Genomic DNA, 20,736 nt, shown 5'->3' with positions numbered 1-20,736 from the left:
CAGTGGCTGGAACCGGTTGTTCCTTTCCATGTTTAGTGCTTCCTTCAGGAGCTCTTTTAGGGCGGGCCTGGTGGTGACAAAATCACTCAGCGTTTGCTTGTCTGTAAAGTATTTTATTTCTCCTTCACTTATGAAGCTTAGTTTGGCGGGATAGCAAATTCTGGGTTGAAAATTCTTTTCTTTAAGAATGTTGAATATCGGCCCCCACTCTCTTCTGGCTTGTAGAGTTTCTGCTGAGAGATCAGCTGTTAGTCTGATGGGCTTCCCTTTGTGGGTAACCCGACCTTTCTCTCTGGCTGCCCTTAACATTTTTTCCTTCATTTCAACTTTGGTGAATCTGACAATTATGTGTCTTGGAGTTGCCCTTCTCGAGGAGTATCTTTGTGGCGTTCTCTGTATTTCCTGAATCTGAATGCTGGCCTGCCTTGCTAGATTGGGGAAGTTCTCCTGGATAATATCTTGCAGAGTGTTTTCCAACTTGGTTCCATTCTCCCCATCATTTTCAGGTACACCAATCAGACGTAGGTTTGGTCTTTTCACATAGTCCCAAATTTCTTGGAGGCTTTGTTCATTTCTTTTTATTCTTTTTTCTCTAAACTTCCCTTCTCTCTTCATTTCATTCATTTCATCTTCTATCACTGATACCCTTTCTTCCAGTTGATCGCATCTGCTACTGAGGCTTCTGCAATCTTCGCGTAGTTCTCGAAACTTGGCTTTCAGCTCCATCAGCTCCTTTAAGCCCTTCTCTCCATTGGTTATTCTAGTTATCCATCCTTCTAATTTTTTTTCAAAGTTTTTAACTTCTTTGCTATTGTTTTGAATTTCCTCTCGTAGCTCAGAGTAGTTTGATCGTCTGAAGCCTTCTTCTCTCAACTCATCAAAGTCATCCTCCATCCAGCTTTGCTCCGTTGCTGGTGAGGAACTGCGTTCCTTTGGAGGAGGAGAGGTGCTCTGTTGTTTAGAGTTTCCAGTTTTTCTGCTCTGTTTTTTCCCCATCTTTGTGGTTTTATCTACTTTTTGTCTTTGGTGATGGTGATGTACAGATGGGTTTTTGGTGTTGAAGTCCTTTCTGTTTGTTAGTTTTCCTTCTACCAGACAGGACCCTCAGCTGCAGGTCTGTTGGAGTTTACTAGAGGTCCACTCCAGACCCTGTTTGGCTGGGTGTCAGCAGTGGTGGCTGCAGAACAGTGGATTTTCGTGAGACCACAAATTCAGCTGTCTGATAGTTCCTCTGAAAGTTTTGTCTCAGAGGAGTACCCGGTTGAATGAGGTGTCAGTCTGACCCTACTGGGGGGGTGCCTCCCAGTTAGGCTGCTCAGGGGTGAGGGACCCACTTTAGGAGGCAGTCTGTCCGTTCTCAGATCTCCAGCTGTGTGCTGGGAGAACCACTACTCTCTTCAAAGCTGTCAGTCAGACAGGGGCATTTAAGTCTGTGGAGGTTCTTTGCTGAGTTTTTGTTTGTCTGTGCCCTGCCCCCAGAGGTGGAGCCTATAGAGGCAGGCAGGCCTCCTTGAGCTATGGTGGGCTCCACCCAGTTCGAGCTTCCTGGCTGCTTTGTTTACCTAAGCAAGCCTGGGCAATGGCGGGCGCCCCTCCCCCAGCCTCGCTGCCGCCTTGCAGCTTGATCTCAGACTGCTGTGCTAGCAATCAGCGAGACTCCGTGGGCATAGGACCCTCCGAGCCAGGTGCGGGACACAATCTCCTAGTGTGCCGTTTTCCAGGCCCGTTGGAGAAGCGCAGTATTAGGATGGGACTGACCCGATATTCCAGGTGCCGTCTGTTTCCCCTTTCTTTGACTAGGAAAGGGAACTCCCTGACCCCTTGCACTTCCCGAGTGAGGCAATGCCTCGCCCTGCTTCGGCTCGCGCAGAGTGCGCTTCACCGTCTGTCCTGCACCCACTGTTAGGCACTCCCTAGTGAGATGAAACCGGTACCTCAAGCAGAAATGCAGAAATCACCAGTCTTCTGTGTCGCTGGGGCTGGGAGCTGGAGACCGGAGCTGTTCCTATTCGGCCATCTTGGCTCCACCCCCCTCATCAATTTATATCTAGTTAGGAAAATTCTAAATAAAATCTCCATTTGAAGTTATCTTATTCATTAACAGCTGATGCTGTTCTTCCTCTTTTAAAAGGTAAGTGTTGTCTTATTTTCTACTGGGGTCTCCTGTTCTAAGCACAGAGCCTGGCACTCTGCAGGTACTTATACAGGCTCGATGGACAGATGGATGAATGACAGATGTGTGGGTGAATAGGTAGGTGGGTGAATGGGTGGGTGGATGGACAAATAAACAGATGGACAAATGGATGAGTAGACAGGTAGGTCAGTGGGTGAGTGAGTGGCTGGGTTGACGGATGGATGGATGCACAAGATATACTTTGTTTATTCATCAGATTAGGTAAGATTAAAATTTAAAAGGTTGATAATATAAAATACATATTGACAAGTATGTGAGAAAATGGTTCTCTTATACATTGAAGGGGGTCAATGTTGGTACAGGAATTTAGGGGGAAACTATGGCTACAATTTATCTATATATCTTCTGATTCAGCATTTTCTCAAAAGAAACATTTGAGTATGTGTATAAAGCATTTACAGCTGATATTTACTGAGTGCTATCTGCCATGCTCAAAGTAATTTTTATTCAATAAGTCATTATTAAGACAAAAGTACAAGTCACAGAATTATGTGTGTAAAATTTTTTATGTTTAAACAATACAGAAAACCATATATATTATCTGTGGGCACACACATATATATGGTGAATTCAAAAAGTAGTTTAGAAGAACATTTTCAATGTTAATGAGGTTATAGAGAAACTGATTCAAATATTGCTCAAATATTAATAGTAGGGCTAATTATTTAATACTAAGAAATAAAATAGTTTTTAGTCATTTTGGAGGGAAATCTAGAGCTTTGAACTGTTCACACCCTTTGAACTTGTGGGAAGTTATCTCAAGAATTTCATGCACAAAGATACTTTCATTGCAGTATAATCTTTCAAGTAAGTCAAAGGCTAGGAAGACCTCAAGGCCCCGCTCAGTGGCAGGGTTCAGGGAAGTGGGCAGGGCTGGTGCTGAGTGGACTCCCAGGGGACTGGCTCTTAGTGGCTGCCCTTTGGTCACTGCTGCCTCCCCACATTTATACGACAGAATATGTTGAAGTTCTTAAAAAGTCCAAAGAATAAAACTTATTGCACTGCTGATGATTCAGAGTTAATTAAGCTTTTTTAGAAATGGAGGAGACAAAATTACATTCATGCTAGGATTGGGACTATACGCCAAGCCAGTGCCTGGCCCTGAGCCGGGCTTCATAAACGTATGTTGAGAATCACCTATGTGGAAATGTGCATCCATATGGACAAAGATTTTATGGAAAACAGCAAAGTACAACCACTGTGACTTGTAGTCGAGGCATTTATTACCTGCCCCTTGCTAGACCTTGTGTTAGAGGCAACCCCAGCATCTCATTCAACTCTGCAGTTCCTAGCCACAAGACACGGTGCTAGCCTGTAAGACTCAGCTTAGCTGCGGACAGCAGACATGTAAACACACAACTACAATCAGGGCAGCCGCAGCAGCATGCATAAGGCACCAAAGACGTAAAAGACAGAAAGAGATACACCTGGTGTTAGGTAGGAACTTACACCTGAGTGGAGCCTTTAAAGAGCTTCACTGGCAGCTGAACTAGAGGAGAAAGGACCTTCCCAGGAGAGATGGCTAAAGATGCATGGCAGGGAGGTGTGAAGGGGTGGGGGCTGGACATGAAGCTGGTAAGACAGCGCGGCCAGGCCCACAGTTGAATGAGGGGAGCCAGTGAAGGAGAGGAGGCATAACTGACTTTGGGTTTTAGAAAGGCCACCCAGGTGGCCAGGAGGAACTGGAGGATTCCTGGCCTGGGAGTGGCTAGAGCAGTGTGGAGGTCTGCCATCATCCAGGCAGGGGAGGAGAAGGAGAAGCAGGATTCATGCACAACTCGGAGGCAGAAGCCTCAAAGGGCCTGCATGCTGAGAAGCAGCTGGGGCAACTTGATTTTTGGTGTGGTTACTGGGAAGGACCATCCACAAGGCACAGCTGGCAGAACAGGGTGATGTCCAGGTGCCAGCCAGATGCCACACTCCGACATGGTGACAACTTCACAACAACCCTGCACAGGTAAGGTGAAGTGACTTGCCTGAGGCCCCTCAGTGGGCTGATTCCCAAAGTGAGCTTTCAACCATCACACTAGACTGAGTTGGGGACTTTAGCAGAGGTGAGTATAGGCAGGGAAGATAATGAGGCCAGACTTGGCTGTTTTGGGGGTGCCTCTGGGACAGGCAGATGGAGATGCCCCATACAGTTAGATGTACTGGTTCTGGAACCCAAGTGAGGGACAAAGTAGGTATCATTCTAATGTGATGGATGGAGGAGTCAGCCCTGCTCAAGGCTATCCAGTGGATAGACAATGGGCTGATCTGATCTCAGGGTCCATATTTTCAGTGCTGTCACAGACTGCCCCCACCCAGAGAGGCCCAGAAGGTTCTAGGATAAAGCTACCTCCTATGTCCAGGCCCAGCCTCTCCTCTTGCCTCTGAGCCAATCTCTTCCTCATCTCCCCCTGCCTTAGGCCTCCTTACTTAGTGACACTCTGTGGCAAGGTCCCAGCATAAGAGTTTAGTGGAACTGGCACCTGGGAGAAGGATGTGTGAGTGAGAGGAGCATGAAGCAGCTAAGGGGTTAAGATGTCTCCTGCAGGTTGAGAAGGAGCAGGCAGAGAGGCAGGAGCAGAGCCAAGGGAGGATTTCCAGGCAGGAAGGATCTACAGATGCCCAGAAAAAGTAAGATCACATGTAAGAGGCAATCACAGGTTGCCTCAGTTAGGGGAACACCTGTGGCCTGGGAAGCACAATTAGAGGCAAGAGAAGCCCGTTAGCACTGTGCAGGCCATGAGACAGAGAAGGAGCAAGTACAGGTGAGTCTTTGAAGAAATAGGGCTTGGAAAGGAGGGAGTGGGGAAGCTGGAGGGATGACCCTGGGTCTGCTTCAGGTGGGCTGAGTCTCCAGAAGCTGCGTGAATGTGGTCTATTGGATATGGGAGGGACAGGTAGCTACCTGTTCTCAAAGTTCAGGCCAGAGTGTAGGGACAAGAGCTCGCTTAGCCTTCACACTTCCCACCTGGGCAAGCCTGGCTACAGATTCAGAAGGGAGGGTCGGACAAGGTGAAGACTCACCTGGATGAGGGCCAGGTTGCTGCTGATGACTCTGTGCTGCTCCTGGGGGTCATCGATTTGTCCAGTGTTGGCCTAGAATGAAGAGAAAAGGACAAAGGTAGGACTGGCTAGGCCCAAAGCCAGGTCAACCCTTCCTGGGAAAGGCAGTCTCTCAGGGGAGAAATCAACAAATACCATTTCATCAGCGTCAGAAAAAATTACTCTGCTCAGCTTTCCAAACAGCGACCTGGCCTTCTTATATGGGGAGTGGGGAGAAACGTTAGGGCACAGACCCCTTTGAGAACTGGATGGGGGTCATGGATCAGTCCTCCATGACCATGCAAGTATATGACTGCACACACCTGCACACACACAGCAGTACACACAGGCACACATAGCCACGCACAATGCATAGAGGCACACATGCATGCACACACACAGGCATTCACGTTACCAGCAATTTGAAGGCCATTTCTAGCTCTCAAACTCATGTGCAGACCTCAGTCAAGGCCTCCTACTGTGAAGCCCAGTCTTTGGCCAGGTCCCTCTGCCACCTACAACACCCTCCTCTACCCTGAAGCTAGCCTTATCTCCAATGACCACCAATCCCCTCAATGTCACCTCAGCAAAATCATCCCATTTAAGGAACACATATAAGTCTCTCTTCTCTTAGGATAAAAAGGTGAGATCATAAATACGACTTTCTCCTTTAAAAATGGTTTTTGGCTCCTAACAGCATAACACTTACCAATAAAATTCAAGACATAAATCAGAAAAGTTTTCAAAGCAAATATATTTTCCTAGATTCCTTAAACTCAGTTCATTAAGTTCCTGAACTCCAAGGAGAAAAATATAAAAATGCGCCTACTGCTAACACACTTGATAATTCATTTTCTTTTCACAGAGAAGGGGAGCCTTTTTGTCTTCAGCATGACTGACGTCTGGGACGTGGCACCTGACTGTGGGTAGGCCTCAGTCCACTCTTGTTGAGTAGATATGACACCCACCGCAGGTGTCCCTGTTTGAAAAGTAAGGGAAGGAGGCAGGGTAGAGACGCAGTGGAGCCCAGGGTGTGCTGAGCACACGTGGCCAATGGCTCACCCCTCTTCTGCTCTGCAGCTGCACTGTGTGTTCACTGAGACCTAAGTGTGCCTGTCTGCTGCTTCAACTCATGTTTTCTATTAATCAACCAGCTCCAACCTGGGTGCTGATCTTATCAGATAAGGGAGTTGTGCTGGCCCATATGATTTCTGAGTACGAGTCAGAAAAGACACTCCTTTCTCAAAATATTTTTTATCATCTATAAAACAGTTAAAATAAATGTACACATCTATAGCCTGTACAGCCCACATGGCAGCCTGGCCCTTGCCGTGCAAGTGAGCCTGAGTGCATCACTGGCATCCAGGAGCACATCACTGAGTGAAGGCTGCACAAAGCAGGAAGTGAGACCAAGAGGTAAAGCAGTGAGGGCAGGAGGCTGAGGAGCTCAGACATCCACAGAGGTGGGAGAGAGAGACATGGGAGGGGAAGAAGTATGGCAAGAGGTAGGGTGTAAAGGGATTAAGATTTCAGAGTGTCCAGAGTATTTCGGGGTCAGGGTGGCTGAAGTGGACTGAAGGTGGCACTCACCAGAGCTGAGCTGTCCAAAAACTTGGAGGCTTGGGTTGTGGATGAGTCATCCCTGTGGATGCTGAAACCTTCCAGGATGGTGGTGGGATTTAGTATAGAGAAGACCACTGAACACTACGTTTCCCAGGACTGTGGGGACTGACCAAGCTGGTGATGAGGAGGGAAGGAGGCGAGAGGGGACAGACAGGAAGCAGCATGCCAGCCACGCCAGCAGGAGCCACAGGAGCTGTGGATTTGGGTGGAGGAACACAGACCACTGCCTAAGAGAAACAATCTTGACGCTTGCCAAAAACAGCAAAGAGGACCTCCTCCAAGACTATTGCCAGGAGGGAGGAAGAGTAAAGTCAACGCTGAACAGTACAGGGATAAATGAGGGTGAAAAGCCAACATGCAGGGCAAGGGAGCCGATGGAAATTACTAAGTGAATTCAGTTGGGTATCAAGGATTGGGGGAGCACCGTGATCAGATACCAAGAGTGGAGAAGAGGGGCCTGGCTGGATATCAGGGTAGGGGATTTCCAGTAAACTGGCTTAGCAGGGCTCTTCTCTAGAACACAGCCAGAAGGCAAGTGGAGAAGACAGCTCAGAGGAGCCTGACTTGGGTTTGGTCAAGGAAGGAGTGTTTGTCGCCACCCACGAGAGGGCTCTTGGGGGAGCAGGTCTCCATCAGATAGGGATATTTTTCTGCCCTGGAATGGAGGTCCTAGAGATATTAGGGGAAATAGCTGCAGGTATGTGGCCAGTCTGAATAGGGATGAAGAGTTCAAAGAGAAACCCAGTGGGAGGCAGGAGCATCTATGGAGAGCAACCCAGATTTTCCTCAACAGAAGGGTTTCACAGAGGCCCTTCCTCAATGTGCATTTAAAATTTCATTGATCTTTTAAAAAACTTTGAATCTGACAATTCCAGGCTTCTACGAAAAATCCCACAGGATCCTGTCTCCGTTCTAGATTTTCTAAGCCTTTCCTTACTGTCTACGTAAAACAGCCTGCTTTCACTAACTTGGGGCGCCAGCGCCAGGTATTCTCCATGCATGCCTTGGTCCTGCTCTCCCCTCCACCAGCTCTGGGCCTGCGAGGCTGCCCTGTGAGGATGGCATCAACAAGCTCAACACACTCCCCTTGCCCTTTCACTTCTGGTTGGTTCTGGCCAATGGGGAGCCATTGGGAGGACACTGGAGGCCCAACAGAGAATAAGACGGGGGTATGTGACCCCTGCACCCTTCCTATGGGTCAGGGGCTGTGATCTTCCACCCAAACCCACAGCTCCAGTGGGTCGGCCTTCACCTACAGCTACAAGCACAGCCCCAACCCCACCCGCCAGGATCTGGAAACTGCCTTTCCTCCCTCTGCCCCTTGAGAACTGGAGTGATACTCACTCCCTGTGGGTGTGAGCTCAAGGGTGATTTGCTGCCTCTTCTTGGTTTTCTGAATGAACCCTTCCTGAAACTCCGCTCAGTGCCCACCTGTATGTCACCTCTCTCCTGCCAGGATCCTGACCTATCTGATGACTCATCCCTTTGGAAGGACATTTAGCCCACTCACATTATTTGTCATTACTTTCCGTATTTTTTTCTAATAACAAAATATACTTGCTGGATTAAGATGGAAGATGGAACATCTGTTTTGCTATCCTTCTCCTTTCCAGATTGGGGTAAGACAATCTTTTAACATTTTATTTGGGAATAATTTTAGACTTCAGAAATGTTTCAAAGTCAACAGAGAGAGCTCTTACATACCCTGTACCCAAACTCTCCTGATAATACTTATATAACCTGAGACAGTCATGCATATGGTTTGGATGTGTGTTCCTTCCAAATCTCATGTGGAAGTGTGATCCCCAGTGTTGGAGGTAGGATCTGGTGGGAGGTGTCTGGGTCATGAATGGCTTGGTGCCCTTCTCACGGTAATGAGTGAGTTCTCACTCTAAGTTTACATGACAGCTAATTGTTTAAAAGAGTCTGGCACCTCCTTCCTCTCTCCTTCTCCCTCTCTTGCCATGTGATGCCTGCTCCCCTTCGCCTCCACCATGAGTGAAAGCTTCCTGGGGCCTCCCCAGAAGCAGATGCCACCACTATGCTTCTTGTACAGCCTGTAGAGTTTGGAGGGCTCAGAAGAAGACAGGAAGATGAGGGAAAATTTGGAACTTCTTATAGACCTGTTAAATGGTTTTGGCCAAAATGCTGATAGAGATATGGACAGAGAAGGCCAGTCTTATGAGGTCTCAGATGGAAATGAGAAAGTTATTGGGAACTAGAGAAAAGGTCACCCTTGCTACACCTTAGCATGGAACTTGGCTGCACTGTGCCCATGCTCTAGGGATTTGTGGAAGGTTGAACTTAGGAGTGCTGTCTTAGGGTATCAGGCAGGAGAAATTTCTAAGGAGCAAATTGCTCAAGATGTGGTGTGGCTGCTTCTAACAACCTACAAACACATGTGGGGACAAATGAATGACTAAAAGTTGAAACTTATATTTAAATGAAAAGAAGAGCATAAAATTTTGAAAAATTTGCAGCCTGGCCCTGTGGTAGAGAAGAAATCAAAGAGGCCTAAAGAGCAACCACTTGCTAGAGAGAAAAGGGAACCAGTGCTGACAGTCAACACAATGGGAAAAAAGCCTTGAAGGCATTTCAGATTTTTGAGGCAGCCCCTCCCATCACAGGTCCAGTGGCTTAGGAGGAAAGAATGGTTTTGGGGCCAGGGCACTGCTTCCCTCCACAGCCTTGGGACACTTCTCCCAACATCCCTGGCTGTTCCAGCTCCAGCCATGGCTCAAAGGACATAAAGTACAGCTTTGGCTGCTGCTTCAGAGGAGGCAAGCCTTACACCTTAGTGGCTTCCAAGTGGTGTAGTCTGTCAGTGCATGGAATGCAAGAGTGAAGGAGATTTGGCTGCTTCCACCTAGATTTCAAAGGATTTATGTGAAAGCCTGGGTGCCCAGATAGAAGCCTGCCACTGGGGGAGAGCCCCCACAGAGAAACCCTACTAGGGCAGTGCCAAGGGGAAATGTGGGGTTAGAGGCCATACAAAGCCCCCACTGGGGCAATGCCTAGTGGAGCTGGGGAAGGAGGCCACCACTCTCCATACCCTAGAATAGTAGAGCCACCAGCCAGCTTGTACTGTGCACCTGCAAAAGCCGCAGGCACTTAACTCCCACCAGGAGAGCAGCCACAGGGGTAGAGAAGTCCAGAGTGCAGGACATGGAGTCAACGGAGATCATTATGGAGCTTTAAAATGTAATGCCTGTCTGCTGGGCTTCAGACTTGCATGGAGTCCGTTGCTCCTTTCTTTCAGCTGATTTCTGCCTTTTGGAATGAGAATGTTTACCTAATGCCTGTACCACCATCGCATCTTGGGAGTAAATCACTTGCACCTTGGGAGTAAATCACTCAGAAGTGGAAGAAACGTGTGTTGGGTTTCAGATGAGACATTGGACTTTTGATTGAGTTGATGCTGGAATGAGTTAAGACTTTTGAGAACTACTGGAAAGGGATGATTGTATTCTGTAATGTGAGAACAAGATATTTGAGGGGCCAGGGGAAGAATGATCTGGTTTGGATATTTGTCCCTTCCAAATCTCATGTTGAAATGTGATCCCCAGTGTTGGAAGTGGGGCCTGGTGGGAGGTGTTTGGGTCATGGGGGTGGATCCTTCATGAATGGTTGGGTGCCTTCCTCATGGTAATGAGTGAGTTCTTGCTCTGAGTTCACATGAGAGCTGATTAAGAGTTTAGTACCTCCTCCCTCCCTCTCTCTTGCTCCGTCTCTCACCATGTGACACAGTGGCTCCCCTTCAGCTTCCACCATAATTGGAAACTTCCTGAAGCCCTCACCAGAAGCAGATGCTGGCACCACGCTTCCTGTACAGCCTGCAGCACTACAAGCCAAATAAACCTCTTTTCTTTATAAATTGCCCAGTCTCAGGTATTCCTTTAGAGCAACACAAATGGGCTAACATAGTCACCAAACTAAAAATTGAACACTGGTATAACACTAGTAACTAAACTAGAATGTATTCATATGTCCCCAGTGTTCTCACTAATGTCCTTTTTTATGTTCCAGGAAATAAACTAGGATAGCCCACTGCATTTAGCCACAGCTCCTGAGTCTCACTGTAGAATAATACAAGTCAGCTATTTTGTGGGATGTCCCTCAATTTGAGTTTGTCTGAGGCTTCCTCAAGATTAAACTGAGATTGTGGATTTTGAGGTAGAAGACCAGTGAGGTGAGGTGCCTCCACTGTGCACTCTGTCACGGGTGATAGCAGCGAGACTTGTCACCCATGCTGCTGACCTAGGTCACTGCTGAGGTGGTGTCTGCCAGGTTTCTCCACTGCAAACACTATTTTTTTCTTCCTATACTGTCATTTAGAAATGAGTCATTAGGTCTTGCCCACACTCAAGGGGAAGGAATTAAACTTTAGCTCCTGTAAGGCAGTATATCCAAGATTTGAGGACATACATTAAAACAACCAGAGCAATCCACACATATTTAAAGGAGATACTTTGAGGCTATGCAAAGATCCTACTTCCCTATAAAGTCCCACACTCTAATAATGTATTAAGGGATCCTACCTGTGGATATGTGTACATACACAGATTAGCATATATACATATCTACGTTTCCTAGTTCATTGCACTGAGAGGAACTAGAAGTGGTGGCATACCAGGAGCAACAAGTATACCCACTGCCCAGATCTTGTTTGCTAAATTCAGTTCTTCAATAAAAGGAACCAGCTTCTTTAGGGAAATGGCTCATTTTAGGGCCAGGGCAAGGAAAATACAAGGTGTGTACCTGGAGTATTTGACAGTGCCAAAAAGTAAGGGAGTGCCCAAGAGTGGGAGGGGCATGTCAGGAAGCAAGAGCCATCGAGCTAGAACCATTTCCACAATAGAATAAATATGAGCGCTGGCTTTTAACCTCAAGAATACAGTAACTATCCATGCATCTATACATACCATAAGTATCTATCTACATACATATTACAATGAACATGAGTTCATGCTTATTTCCAACTCTAATCCAGCATCACAGTATTCATTCTGGCATTGAGGAGATCGTTTTTAAAATGTACAAGAGTGCTGGAAAACAAGAAGAGGTATCTATACTGTAACAGAAATGAAAAGGAATCCCTGAACAATGGAAAGTGATAAATTGGGTTGACAAGAGAATTCATAACTGAAAACGACAGAGGAAAGGCCTATTGCAAAAGGCAGAGGTAGTCCTGGGGATAAGGGGAGCAGAAGGGAGCCTGGAACAGCTGAAAGGGCATTTGCTGCAGAGACCTCTGCAGGAGCTTCAAGGAGGGTTGACCTTTCCCCTGCCTGCTTGGTTTGTGCCAAGAATGAGACGTGGCTACGTGGTCTGGCTCCAAGCAGATGCAGTGAGAATGTTGGGGTCAGAGAGGCAGGGCAGTGCCCCAAGTGGCCATGACAAGAGGGACACAGAGCCCCCATATCCATGAAAAGAGTTACTGGCACACAGTTTAGGCAACACATTCTGACTGCCCTCCCTCCAATCCTTAGATTGGAGCCTCCTCTAAAGGCAGTATTCACAGATCTACGAGGTAAGTGTAAATCTAAAATAAAATGATGCACAAGCACCTGTTCACTAAAGGCAAGCCACAAGGCTCTGAGTTTGAAACCCATCAAAGTCAACCAATGGAAGTACAAAATCTAGGGAAACAGAATCAAAGTATGAAACTGAATAAGTATCTAGGATAAGTTAATTAAATGAGATGTCAGAGAATGGTCCTTCATAAATAAAAATATAATTTTTGAGATTCTAGAAAGTACATACTTAATCTCCGAATTTAAAATAAAAAACAAAAAATCTTTTCATTAGATGACTTCAATAGCACAGTGGTTGAAGAGAGAGTGATGAAGAGTGAATCAGTGAAAAATTAAATGGAGCAGAAGTATTCTAGCAGAAATGTAGGGATTATGAAAAGAGAGTTAAGAAACTCAAAAGGTAGACTCAGAAACTACAATATGTACCCAAATAGGAGTTATGGGGAGGGGCGGGGGAATGAATATAAAAATACAAAAAATAACAAAAAGTTTTCTATAGAGCTGAAGACAGATGTCTTTAGATTAAAAAACTCCAAGATATACGCAAGATAATGAAAAAGTCTATGCCAGAAACATCATGGTGAAATTCCATCACACAGACGATAAAAGAAAAAAAATCTCCAAAAAGTCCAGATAGAAAGATAAGGAAATTACCGAAAAGAAATGAGACACAAAAGGGCACAGGCTTCCATCAGCAACACTGGGCACAAGAAGATACTGAAAGTATAACTTCAGTACTGCAGGAACATAATTGTGAACATTGCATTCCCTAGCCAGCCAGGCTGGCATTCAATGGTAAGGAAAAAGTAAAGCATTTTCCTACTCCAAATTCCACAGTTTATTTCCAACAAATCTTATCTAAAACAATTACTAGAGGATGTACTCAATCAAAACAAAAATAAATTTAAAAGGAAGCTGAGAAAGACTGGCACCAGCAAGATGGTGAATAGGCACCTCCAGGCCCTTGTTTCCCCACAGACACATCCGATAAGCAACACAGACTGACCAAAATAGCTTTGAGGCAGCTCAGAAACCAGTTAAGATCTGCAGCAACCAAGAGAAAATCCAATCAAGAAAAAGCCACCCTCAAGCCAGTAGGAAATTCCATGGTGTTTTTGTTTGCCCTTGCACCACCCCCCTCCTCCACATAGCATGGTGCAGTTGGGAGGAACCACCTAATCCTAGAAAGAAAGAAGGAAAGAAAGGAATAGAACCTGCTGGCTATCCTCTGGCTTGCCTGGGGACTGCCCAAATAACTGGTTTCTGTCTCTCTCTCAACAGCAAATGGAAATGGTGACACAGTTTGGACACTAGGATGAAAGTCACGGAGGTGCCCAACATGTTAGAGCCATGGAGGAAATGTAGGCCCATGGGTACCTGGGGGAAAGAGATTATGGACAGAGGAACACAATAGAATGTCAAGGCCCTGAGAAGAAGCAGAGTTGACACTCTGAGGGAAAGTACGACATTTAAAAGCAGCCATGTATATGGGGGAATTGGAGAGAAAAAGCACATCCACAGGCCCTGGGAGATGCATGCCAGAAAACCCCTGAAAATACCTTAAGTCTTCATGCCAGACTAATTGGTGAAGATTTTTCCCTGCAGAGAGCCAGTCTGCAAAGACTGGGAGAGATGGCTGTTTTGCAAATACCTAATTTTTAATAAAAGATGAAAAAGGATACCAAAAAAAAGTGAAACACAGTCTAGTCACAGGAACAAAAAAATTGACTCAACAGCAAACTCAGAAGAATGAGCAAATTTGAAAATAGGTCATTTGAAATTATCAAGTCTGAAGAACAAAAATAAAGAAGATTTAAGAAAAGTGAATAAAACTTAAGGGAATTATAGAACACTCAATTGTAATACAATTTGGAATTCAGAAAGGAAAGAGAGAGATAAGTGGGCAGAGAGCTTATTTGAAGAAACAATGGCCAAAAACTTCCCAAATTAAAAAAAAAAAAGATATGAATATAGAAATATAAGGTATATGAATTCCAAGTAGGATAAACTCAAAAAGATCAATACCAAGACACATTATAAACAAACTATTTGAAAGTCAAAAACAAAAAGAGAATCTTCAAAGCCAATAGAGGAAAGAGACTCATAACATACAAAAGATTCTCAATAAAATCATCAGTGGATTTCTCAGCAGAAACTTGCAGTCCAGAGGTAATAATATTAATATATTTAAAGTGCTGGATAAAAACACCTGTCAACTGAGAATTCTATATCTGGCAAAACTATTTTACACAAATGAGGGAAAAATTAAGACATTCCTAAATAAAAGCTAAGGGAGTTCATTATTACTAGATCTGCCCTACAAGAAATGGTAAAGAGAGTCATTCAAGTTGAAACGAAAGAATGCCAGACAGGAACTTGAAGCCAAATGAAAATATAATGTTCTCCCATAAAGGTAAATGCACAAAAAAGTATTAAAAATTTTTATTATTTTAAAATTGGTTTGTAAAAAATTTTATAAGCATTTAAAACACAAAAGCACAAAAATATAAATTTATTTTAATAGGTACACAATATAAAAAGATATACATTATGATATCAATAACAAAGTTCTGAGACAGAACTATAAATAGCAGAGTTTTATATGCAATTGAAGTTAAGCTGCTATCAGTTTAAGGTAAATCGTAATAACTTTAGGATGTTGTATGTAATCTTCACGGTAACTACAAAGAAAACACTTATAAAATATAAACAAAAAGGAATTAAGAAGGCAATCAAAACATATCACTGCCAAAAAAAAAAAAAAAAAAAACACCACAGAGGAAGGCAATAGGGAAGAAATAAGAGACAAAAAAGCTATTAAGACACAGAAAACAAATAAAATTGCAACAGTAAGTCCTTTCCTATCAGTAATTACTTTCAATGTAAATGGGTTAAATCCCCCAATCAAAATACAAAGACTGGCAGAATGGATTAACAACAAAACAAAACAAAAAACAGGATTTAACTATATGTTGTCTATAAGAAACTCACTTTAGATTTAAGGATACACAAAGGTTTATTGTGAAAAGATGGTAAAAGATATTCCATGCAAATAGATGCAAAAGAGGGCAGGGGTGGCTATGCTAATATAAGACAAAATGGACTTTAAGTCAAAAACCATTACAAGATACAAAGAAAGACATTATACAATGATACAAGGATGAAATCACCCCAAAGATAGAACAATTACAAATGGTGAAACACGTTTTACCAAACATTAAAGTTCCCAAAATACATGATGCAAACACTGACAGAACTGAAGAAAGAAACAGAGAGGTGTTCAATAATAGTCGGAGACTTCAATACCACACCATCAATGATGAATACAACAACCAGACAGAAGATCAGTAAGGAAACAGACGGTTTGAATAACACTAGGAACCGACTGGACCTAAAAGACATATACAAAACTCTCCACCAAACAATGGAAGAATACACATTTTTCTCAATGAAATGTGAACATGAAATATTCTTCAAGACAGATCATATGTTAGGCCATGAAACCAGTCTTAATATATTTAGAAGATTAAAATCATACAGAGTATATTTTCCAATCACAAGGGAGTAAAACTAGAAATCAATAGACAACCGAAGAATCTCCAAAAATGTGGAAATCAAGCAACACACACTTGAACAACCAGTGGGTCAAAAAAAAAATTCCAAAGTAAATTAGAAAATATCTCAAGACAAATGAAAATGAAAACATAACACATCATAATTTATAGGATGCAGTGAAAGCAGTTTTAAAGGGAAATTTATAGCTGTAAACAATTCCATTAAAAAAAAGACCTCAAATAAACCACCTAAACTTATACGTTAAGAAACTAAGAAAAGAGCAAACTAAACGCAAAGTTCACAGAAAGAAGGAAATAATAAAGATTATGGCAGGGATAAATAAAATAGAGAACAGAAAAATAACAGAGAAAAATCGATGAAACTAAGAATTGATTGGTTCCTCAAAAAAAAAAATCAACAATTCAAAAGCCTTTAGCTAAATTGACTGAGAAAAAAAGAAGTCTCAAAAAACTATAATTAAACATGAAAATGGGACATAACTACTGATTCTACACAAATAAAAACGAATACAAGAGAGGAAACTGTATCCAAACACAGTAGGCAGCCTAATTGAAATAGATATATTCCTAGCGAAACAATTTACCAGGACTGAATCATGGGAAATACAAAATCTGAATATACTGAAAACTAAGAAAACGAAACCAGTAATTAAAATCTCCCAACAAAGAAAACCCAGGACCAGAAGGCTTCACTAGTGAATTCTACCAAACATTTAAAGAAAAATTAACACCAATCCTCCATAAACTGTCCCAAAAAATTGAAGGGGGAGAAATACTTCCAAATTCATCCTATGAAACAGTGTTACCCTAATACCAAAGCCAGACAAAGATACTGGAAGAAAAAACTACAGACCAATATCTGCTGAATATTGATGCAAAAATCTTCAAAAAATACTAATAAACTGAATACAACAGTATATTAAAAGGATTATGCACCATGACCAAGTGGGTTTGTTCCTGCAATACAAGATAGTTCCACATACAAAAATCAATCAATCCATGTTAACAGAATCAATGGGGAAAAAGACCACATGATGAAAAAGCATCTGACAAAATTCAACACCTTTCTGTGATTAAAAAAAACATACCCAACAAACTAGAAATAAAAGGAAACTACCTCAACATAATAAAGGTTATATGTGAAAATCCCACAGTAAACATCACTCTTAATGGTGGCAGACAAACTTTTGCTCTAAGATCAGGAACCGGACAAGGATGCCTGCTTTCACTACTTCTATTTAACACACTACTAAAAGTTCTGGCCAGAGAAATTAGGCAAGAAATAAAAAAAGTAAAAGGTGTACAAATTGGAAAAGAAGAAGTAAAATTACCTCTGTTTGCAGATAATGTAATCTTATATGCTGAAAACTCTAAAGATTACACACACACACACACACACACACACACACAAATTTTTATAATAAATGAATTCAGCAAAGATGAAGGATACAAAATCAACAAACAAAAATCAGTTGTGTTTCTACACAATAACAATGAATAATTCAAAAAAGAACTAAGAAACAATACCATTTATAATAGCATCAAAAGGAATAAAATACTTATGAATTAACTTAACCAAGAAGGCAAAAGACTAGTACACTAAAAACCACAAAGTGTTTCTGAAGAAATTCAAGAAGACACAAATAAATGAAAACACATACCATGTCCATGGACTGGAAGACTTAATATTGTTAAGATATCAATACTAGGCTGGGCATGGTGGCTCATGCCTGTAATCCCAGCACTTTGGGAGGTCGAGGCAGGTGGATCACTTGAAGTCAGGAGTTCAAGACCAGCCTGGCCAACATGGTGAAACCACTTCTCTATTAAAAATACAAAAATTAGCCAGGCATGGTGGCAGGTGCCTGTAATCCCAGCTACTTGGGAGGCTGAGGCAGGAGAATTGTTTGAATCCAGGAGGTGGAGGTTGCAGTGAGCTGAGATGGCGCGACTGCACTCCAGCCTGGGCGATGGAGCGAAACTCCGTCTCAAAAAAAAAAAAAAAAAAAAGAAAAGAAAGATGTCAATACTAGCTGAAGAATCTACAAATTTGATACAATCTCATCAAAACCTAAACATTAAAATATTTAAGCAAAAAAACTAAATGCTGGCCAGCACAGTGGCTCACGCCTGTAATCCCAGCACTTTGGGAGGCCAAAATGGGCAAATAGCTTGAGCTCAGGAGTTTGAGACTAACCTGGGCAACATGGTGAAACCCTGTCTCTACAAAAAATACAAAAATTAGCTAGGTGCAGTGGTTCATGCCTGTGGTCCCAGCTACTCAGGAGGCTGAGGTGCGAAGATCACTTGAGCCTGGGAGGCAGAGGTTGCAGTAAGCCAAGTTCATACCACTGCACTCCAGCCTGGGTGATCCTGTCTCAAAACAAACAAACAAACAAACAAACAAAGAACTAAATGCTGTATTTTGATGAAATAGAAAAATACATTCATAAATTCCTATGGAATTTAAGGGACCCTGAATAGCCAAAACAATCTCAAGAAAGAACAAGGTTGGAGGTCTCATACTTCATGACTTCGAAACTTATTACAAAGCTACAGTAATCTAAATGGTGTGGTATAAAGACAGGCATGGAGATCAATGGAATAAAATATCCTGTATATAAACCCTTAAATAGGCCGGGCGCGGTGGCTCACGCTTGTAATCCCAGCACTTTGGGAGGCCGAGGCGGGCGGATCACGAGGTCAGGAGATCGAGACCATGGTGAAACCCCGTCTCTACTAAAAATACAAAAAATTAGCCGGGCGTGGTGGCGGGCGCCTGTAGTCCCAGCTACTCGGAGAGGCTGAGGCAGGAGAATGGCGTGAACCCGGGAGGCGGAGGTTGCAGTGAGCCGAGATCGCGCCACTGCACTCCAGCCTGGGTGACAGAGCGAGACTCCGTCTAAAAAAAAAAAAAAAAAAAAAACCCTTAAATATATGGTCAAATGACAAGGGTGCCATGGACATTCAATGGGAAAAGGACAGTCTTCAAAAAAACGGAGCTGGGAAAACCAAATATCCACATGCAAAAGAATGAAGTTGGATGCTTATGTTACACCATGTACAAAAATAAACTCGAAATGAATCAAAGACCTAAACGAGAATTCAAACTACAAAAGTCTCAAAAGAAAACATAGGTAAAAAGTTTCAAGGCATTAGATTTGGCAATGATTTCTTGGATATGACACCAAAAGCACAGGTGACAAAAGCAAAAATAGATGAACTACATGAAAATTAAAAACTTCTGTGCATTAAAGGACATAAGGCAAAAAGGTATCCTACAGAACTGGAGAAAATATTTGCAAAGCATATACTGATAAGAGATTAATATTCAGAATATATAAGGAACTACAACTCAACAACAGAACAACCAAAAAAAACTAATTAAAAGATGGGCAAAGGACTTGAATAGACAGTTTTCCAAAGAAGACATACAAACGGCCAACAAGCACATGAAAAGATGCTCACCATCACTAGTTATTAGAAAAATTTGTATTAATTTTATAAGCTAAAAGAAAGAGAATTGATAACTTTACAACATTGACTTTTGCCATTCAGGAACTTCATCTCTCTTCAGATTTTTATTTCTCTTTATAAGGCTTTGTAGTTTATTTGTATAGGTTTTGCCCATTTTGTTTTGAGGATTATTCTGAAACTATTTAAAAACTGGTTAATAGTTTGAAGGGAATCTCTTTTTAAAATTATACCTTATAAACAACTATTTCCAGTGTGTATGGGAGTATATAGAGACATGTTTATGTATGTTAATGTATATATTTTATTTCATTTAGATGTTTTGAAACTGGCCCGCTTTACTGTTTGTTTTACAGTTTTCTAAGTGATTTGCTTAGATTTTCCAAGAAGGCAAGCATATCACTAATAAAATAAGTTTTTCTCTTCCTTTCCAATGTTTAAGACTCTTACTTTCTTTTCCTAGTTTATTATACTAGCCAGAATACACAGAACAACATAAATAAAATATTCTTCTGTTTCAAGTTGCACTAAGAGTATGTTTGTAAGTCACATATGGGAGTTGAAGGCAAAACTAATAGATAGAGATTGAAGGTAGATCAGAGGGGGCCGGTATGGAGTAGGGGAGTGGGCTGCAACAGCAACAAGAACTTTCCAGGGAGATGGAGATGTTCTGTGTCTCAACTAGGGTCACAGCTACACAGGTGTATGTATTCGTCAAAAGTCATTGACCTGCAAACTTAAACCCTCTGTTTTTATTGTTATCAATTTATACCTTAAGACTGATTTAAAAAAAAAAAAAACAAAGTAAAACCTTTGAAGGTTCTACTGTGATGATAATGTGTCTGCTCTCCTTTGACAGATTGTTGTAGTGAATTACATTAATATGGCCAGGCGCGGTGGCTCACGCCTGTAATCCCAGCACTTTGGGAGGCCAAGGCGGGTGGATCACGAGGTCAGAAGTTCAAGAATTACATTAATAGTTATTTTTTTCCTCTCATGTTTTACATATTTTAAGAGAATTAAAACACTAAGATACGATCATTGTAGAGAAGTGTTTAAAATGTAGTTACGGGCTGGGCACGGTGGCTCATGCCTATAATCCCAGCACTTTGGGAGGCTGAGGCGGGCAGACCACTCGAGGTAAGGAGTTCAAGACCAGCCTGATCAACATGGTGAAACCCTGCCTCTGCTAAAAATATAAAAATTGGCCGGGTGTGATGGCACACACCTGTAATCCCAGCTACTCGGGAGGCTGAGGCATGAGAATCACTTGAGCCCAGGAGGCAGGGGTTGCAGTGAGCCGAGA

At 42.7% G+C, this 20,736-nt stretch overlaps 1 protein-coding gene across 9 annotated transcripts in view; it reads right to left on the bottom strand.

The window, feature by feature from the left end:
* The window catches only part of SLC41A3 (solute carrier family 41 member 3), an 88,049-nt gene that overhangs the window by 28,195 nt on the left and 39,118 nt on the right, over nucleotides 1-20,736 (bottom strand). For all 9 annotated transcript variants that reach the window (XM_032149929.2, XM_032149924.2, XM_058437389.1 and 6 more), the window contains one exon: nucleotides 5,207-5,278. In XM_032149929.2, coding sequence (XP_032005820.1) covers nucleotides 5,207-5,278 — 72 coding nt within the window. The remainder of the gene's footprint in view (nucleotides 1-5,206; nucleotides 5,279-20,736) is intronic.

The sequence above is a fragment of the Hylobates moloch genome, unplaced genomic scaffold (genome assembly GCF_009828535.3).
Source record: "Hylobates moloch isolate HMO894 unplaced genomic scaffold, HMol_V3 SCAFFOLD_4, whole genome shotgun sequence".
Classification (NCBI taxonomy): Eukaryota; Metazoa; Chordata; class Mammalia; order Primates; family Hylobatidae; genus Hylobates; species Hylobates moloch.
This window is presented reverse-complemented; position numbering and strand designations above follow the sequence as displayed.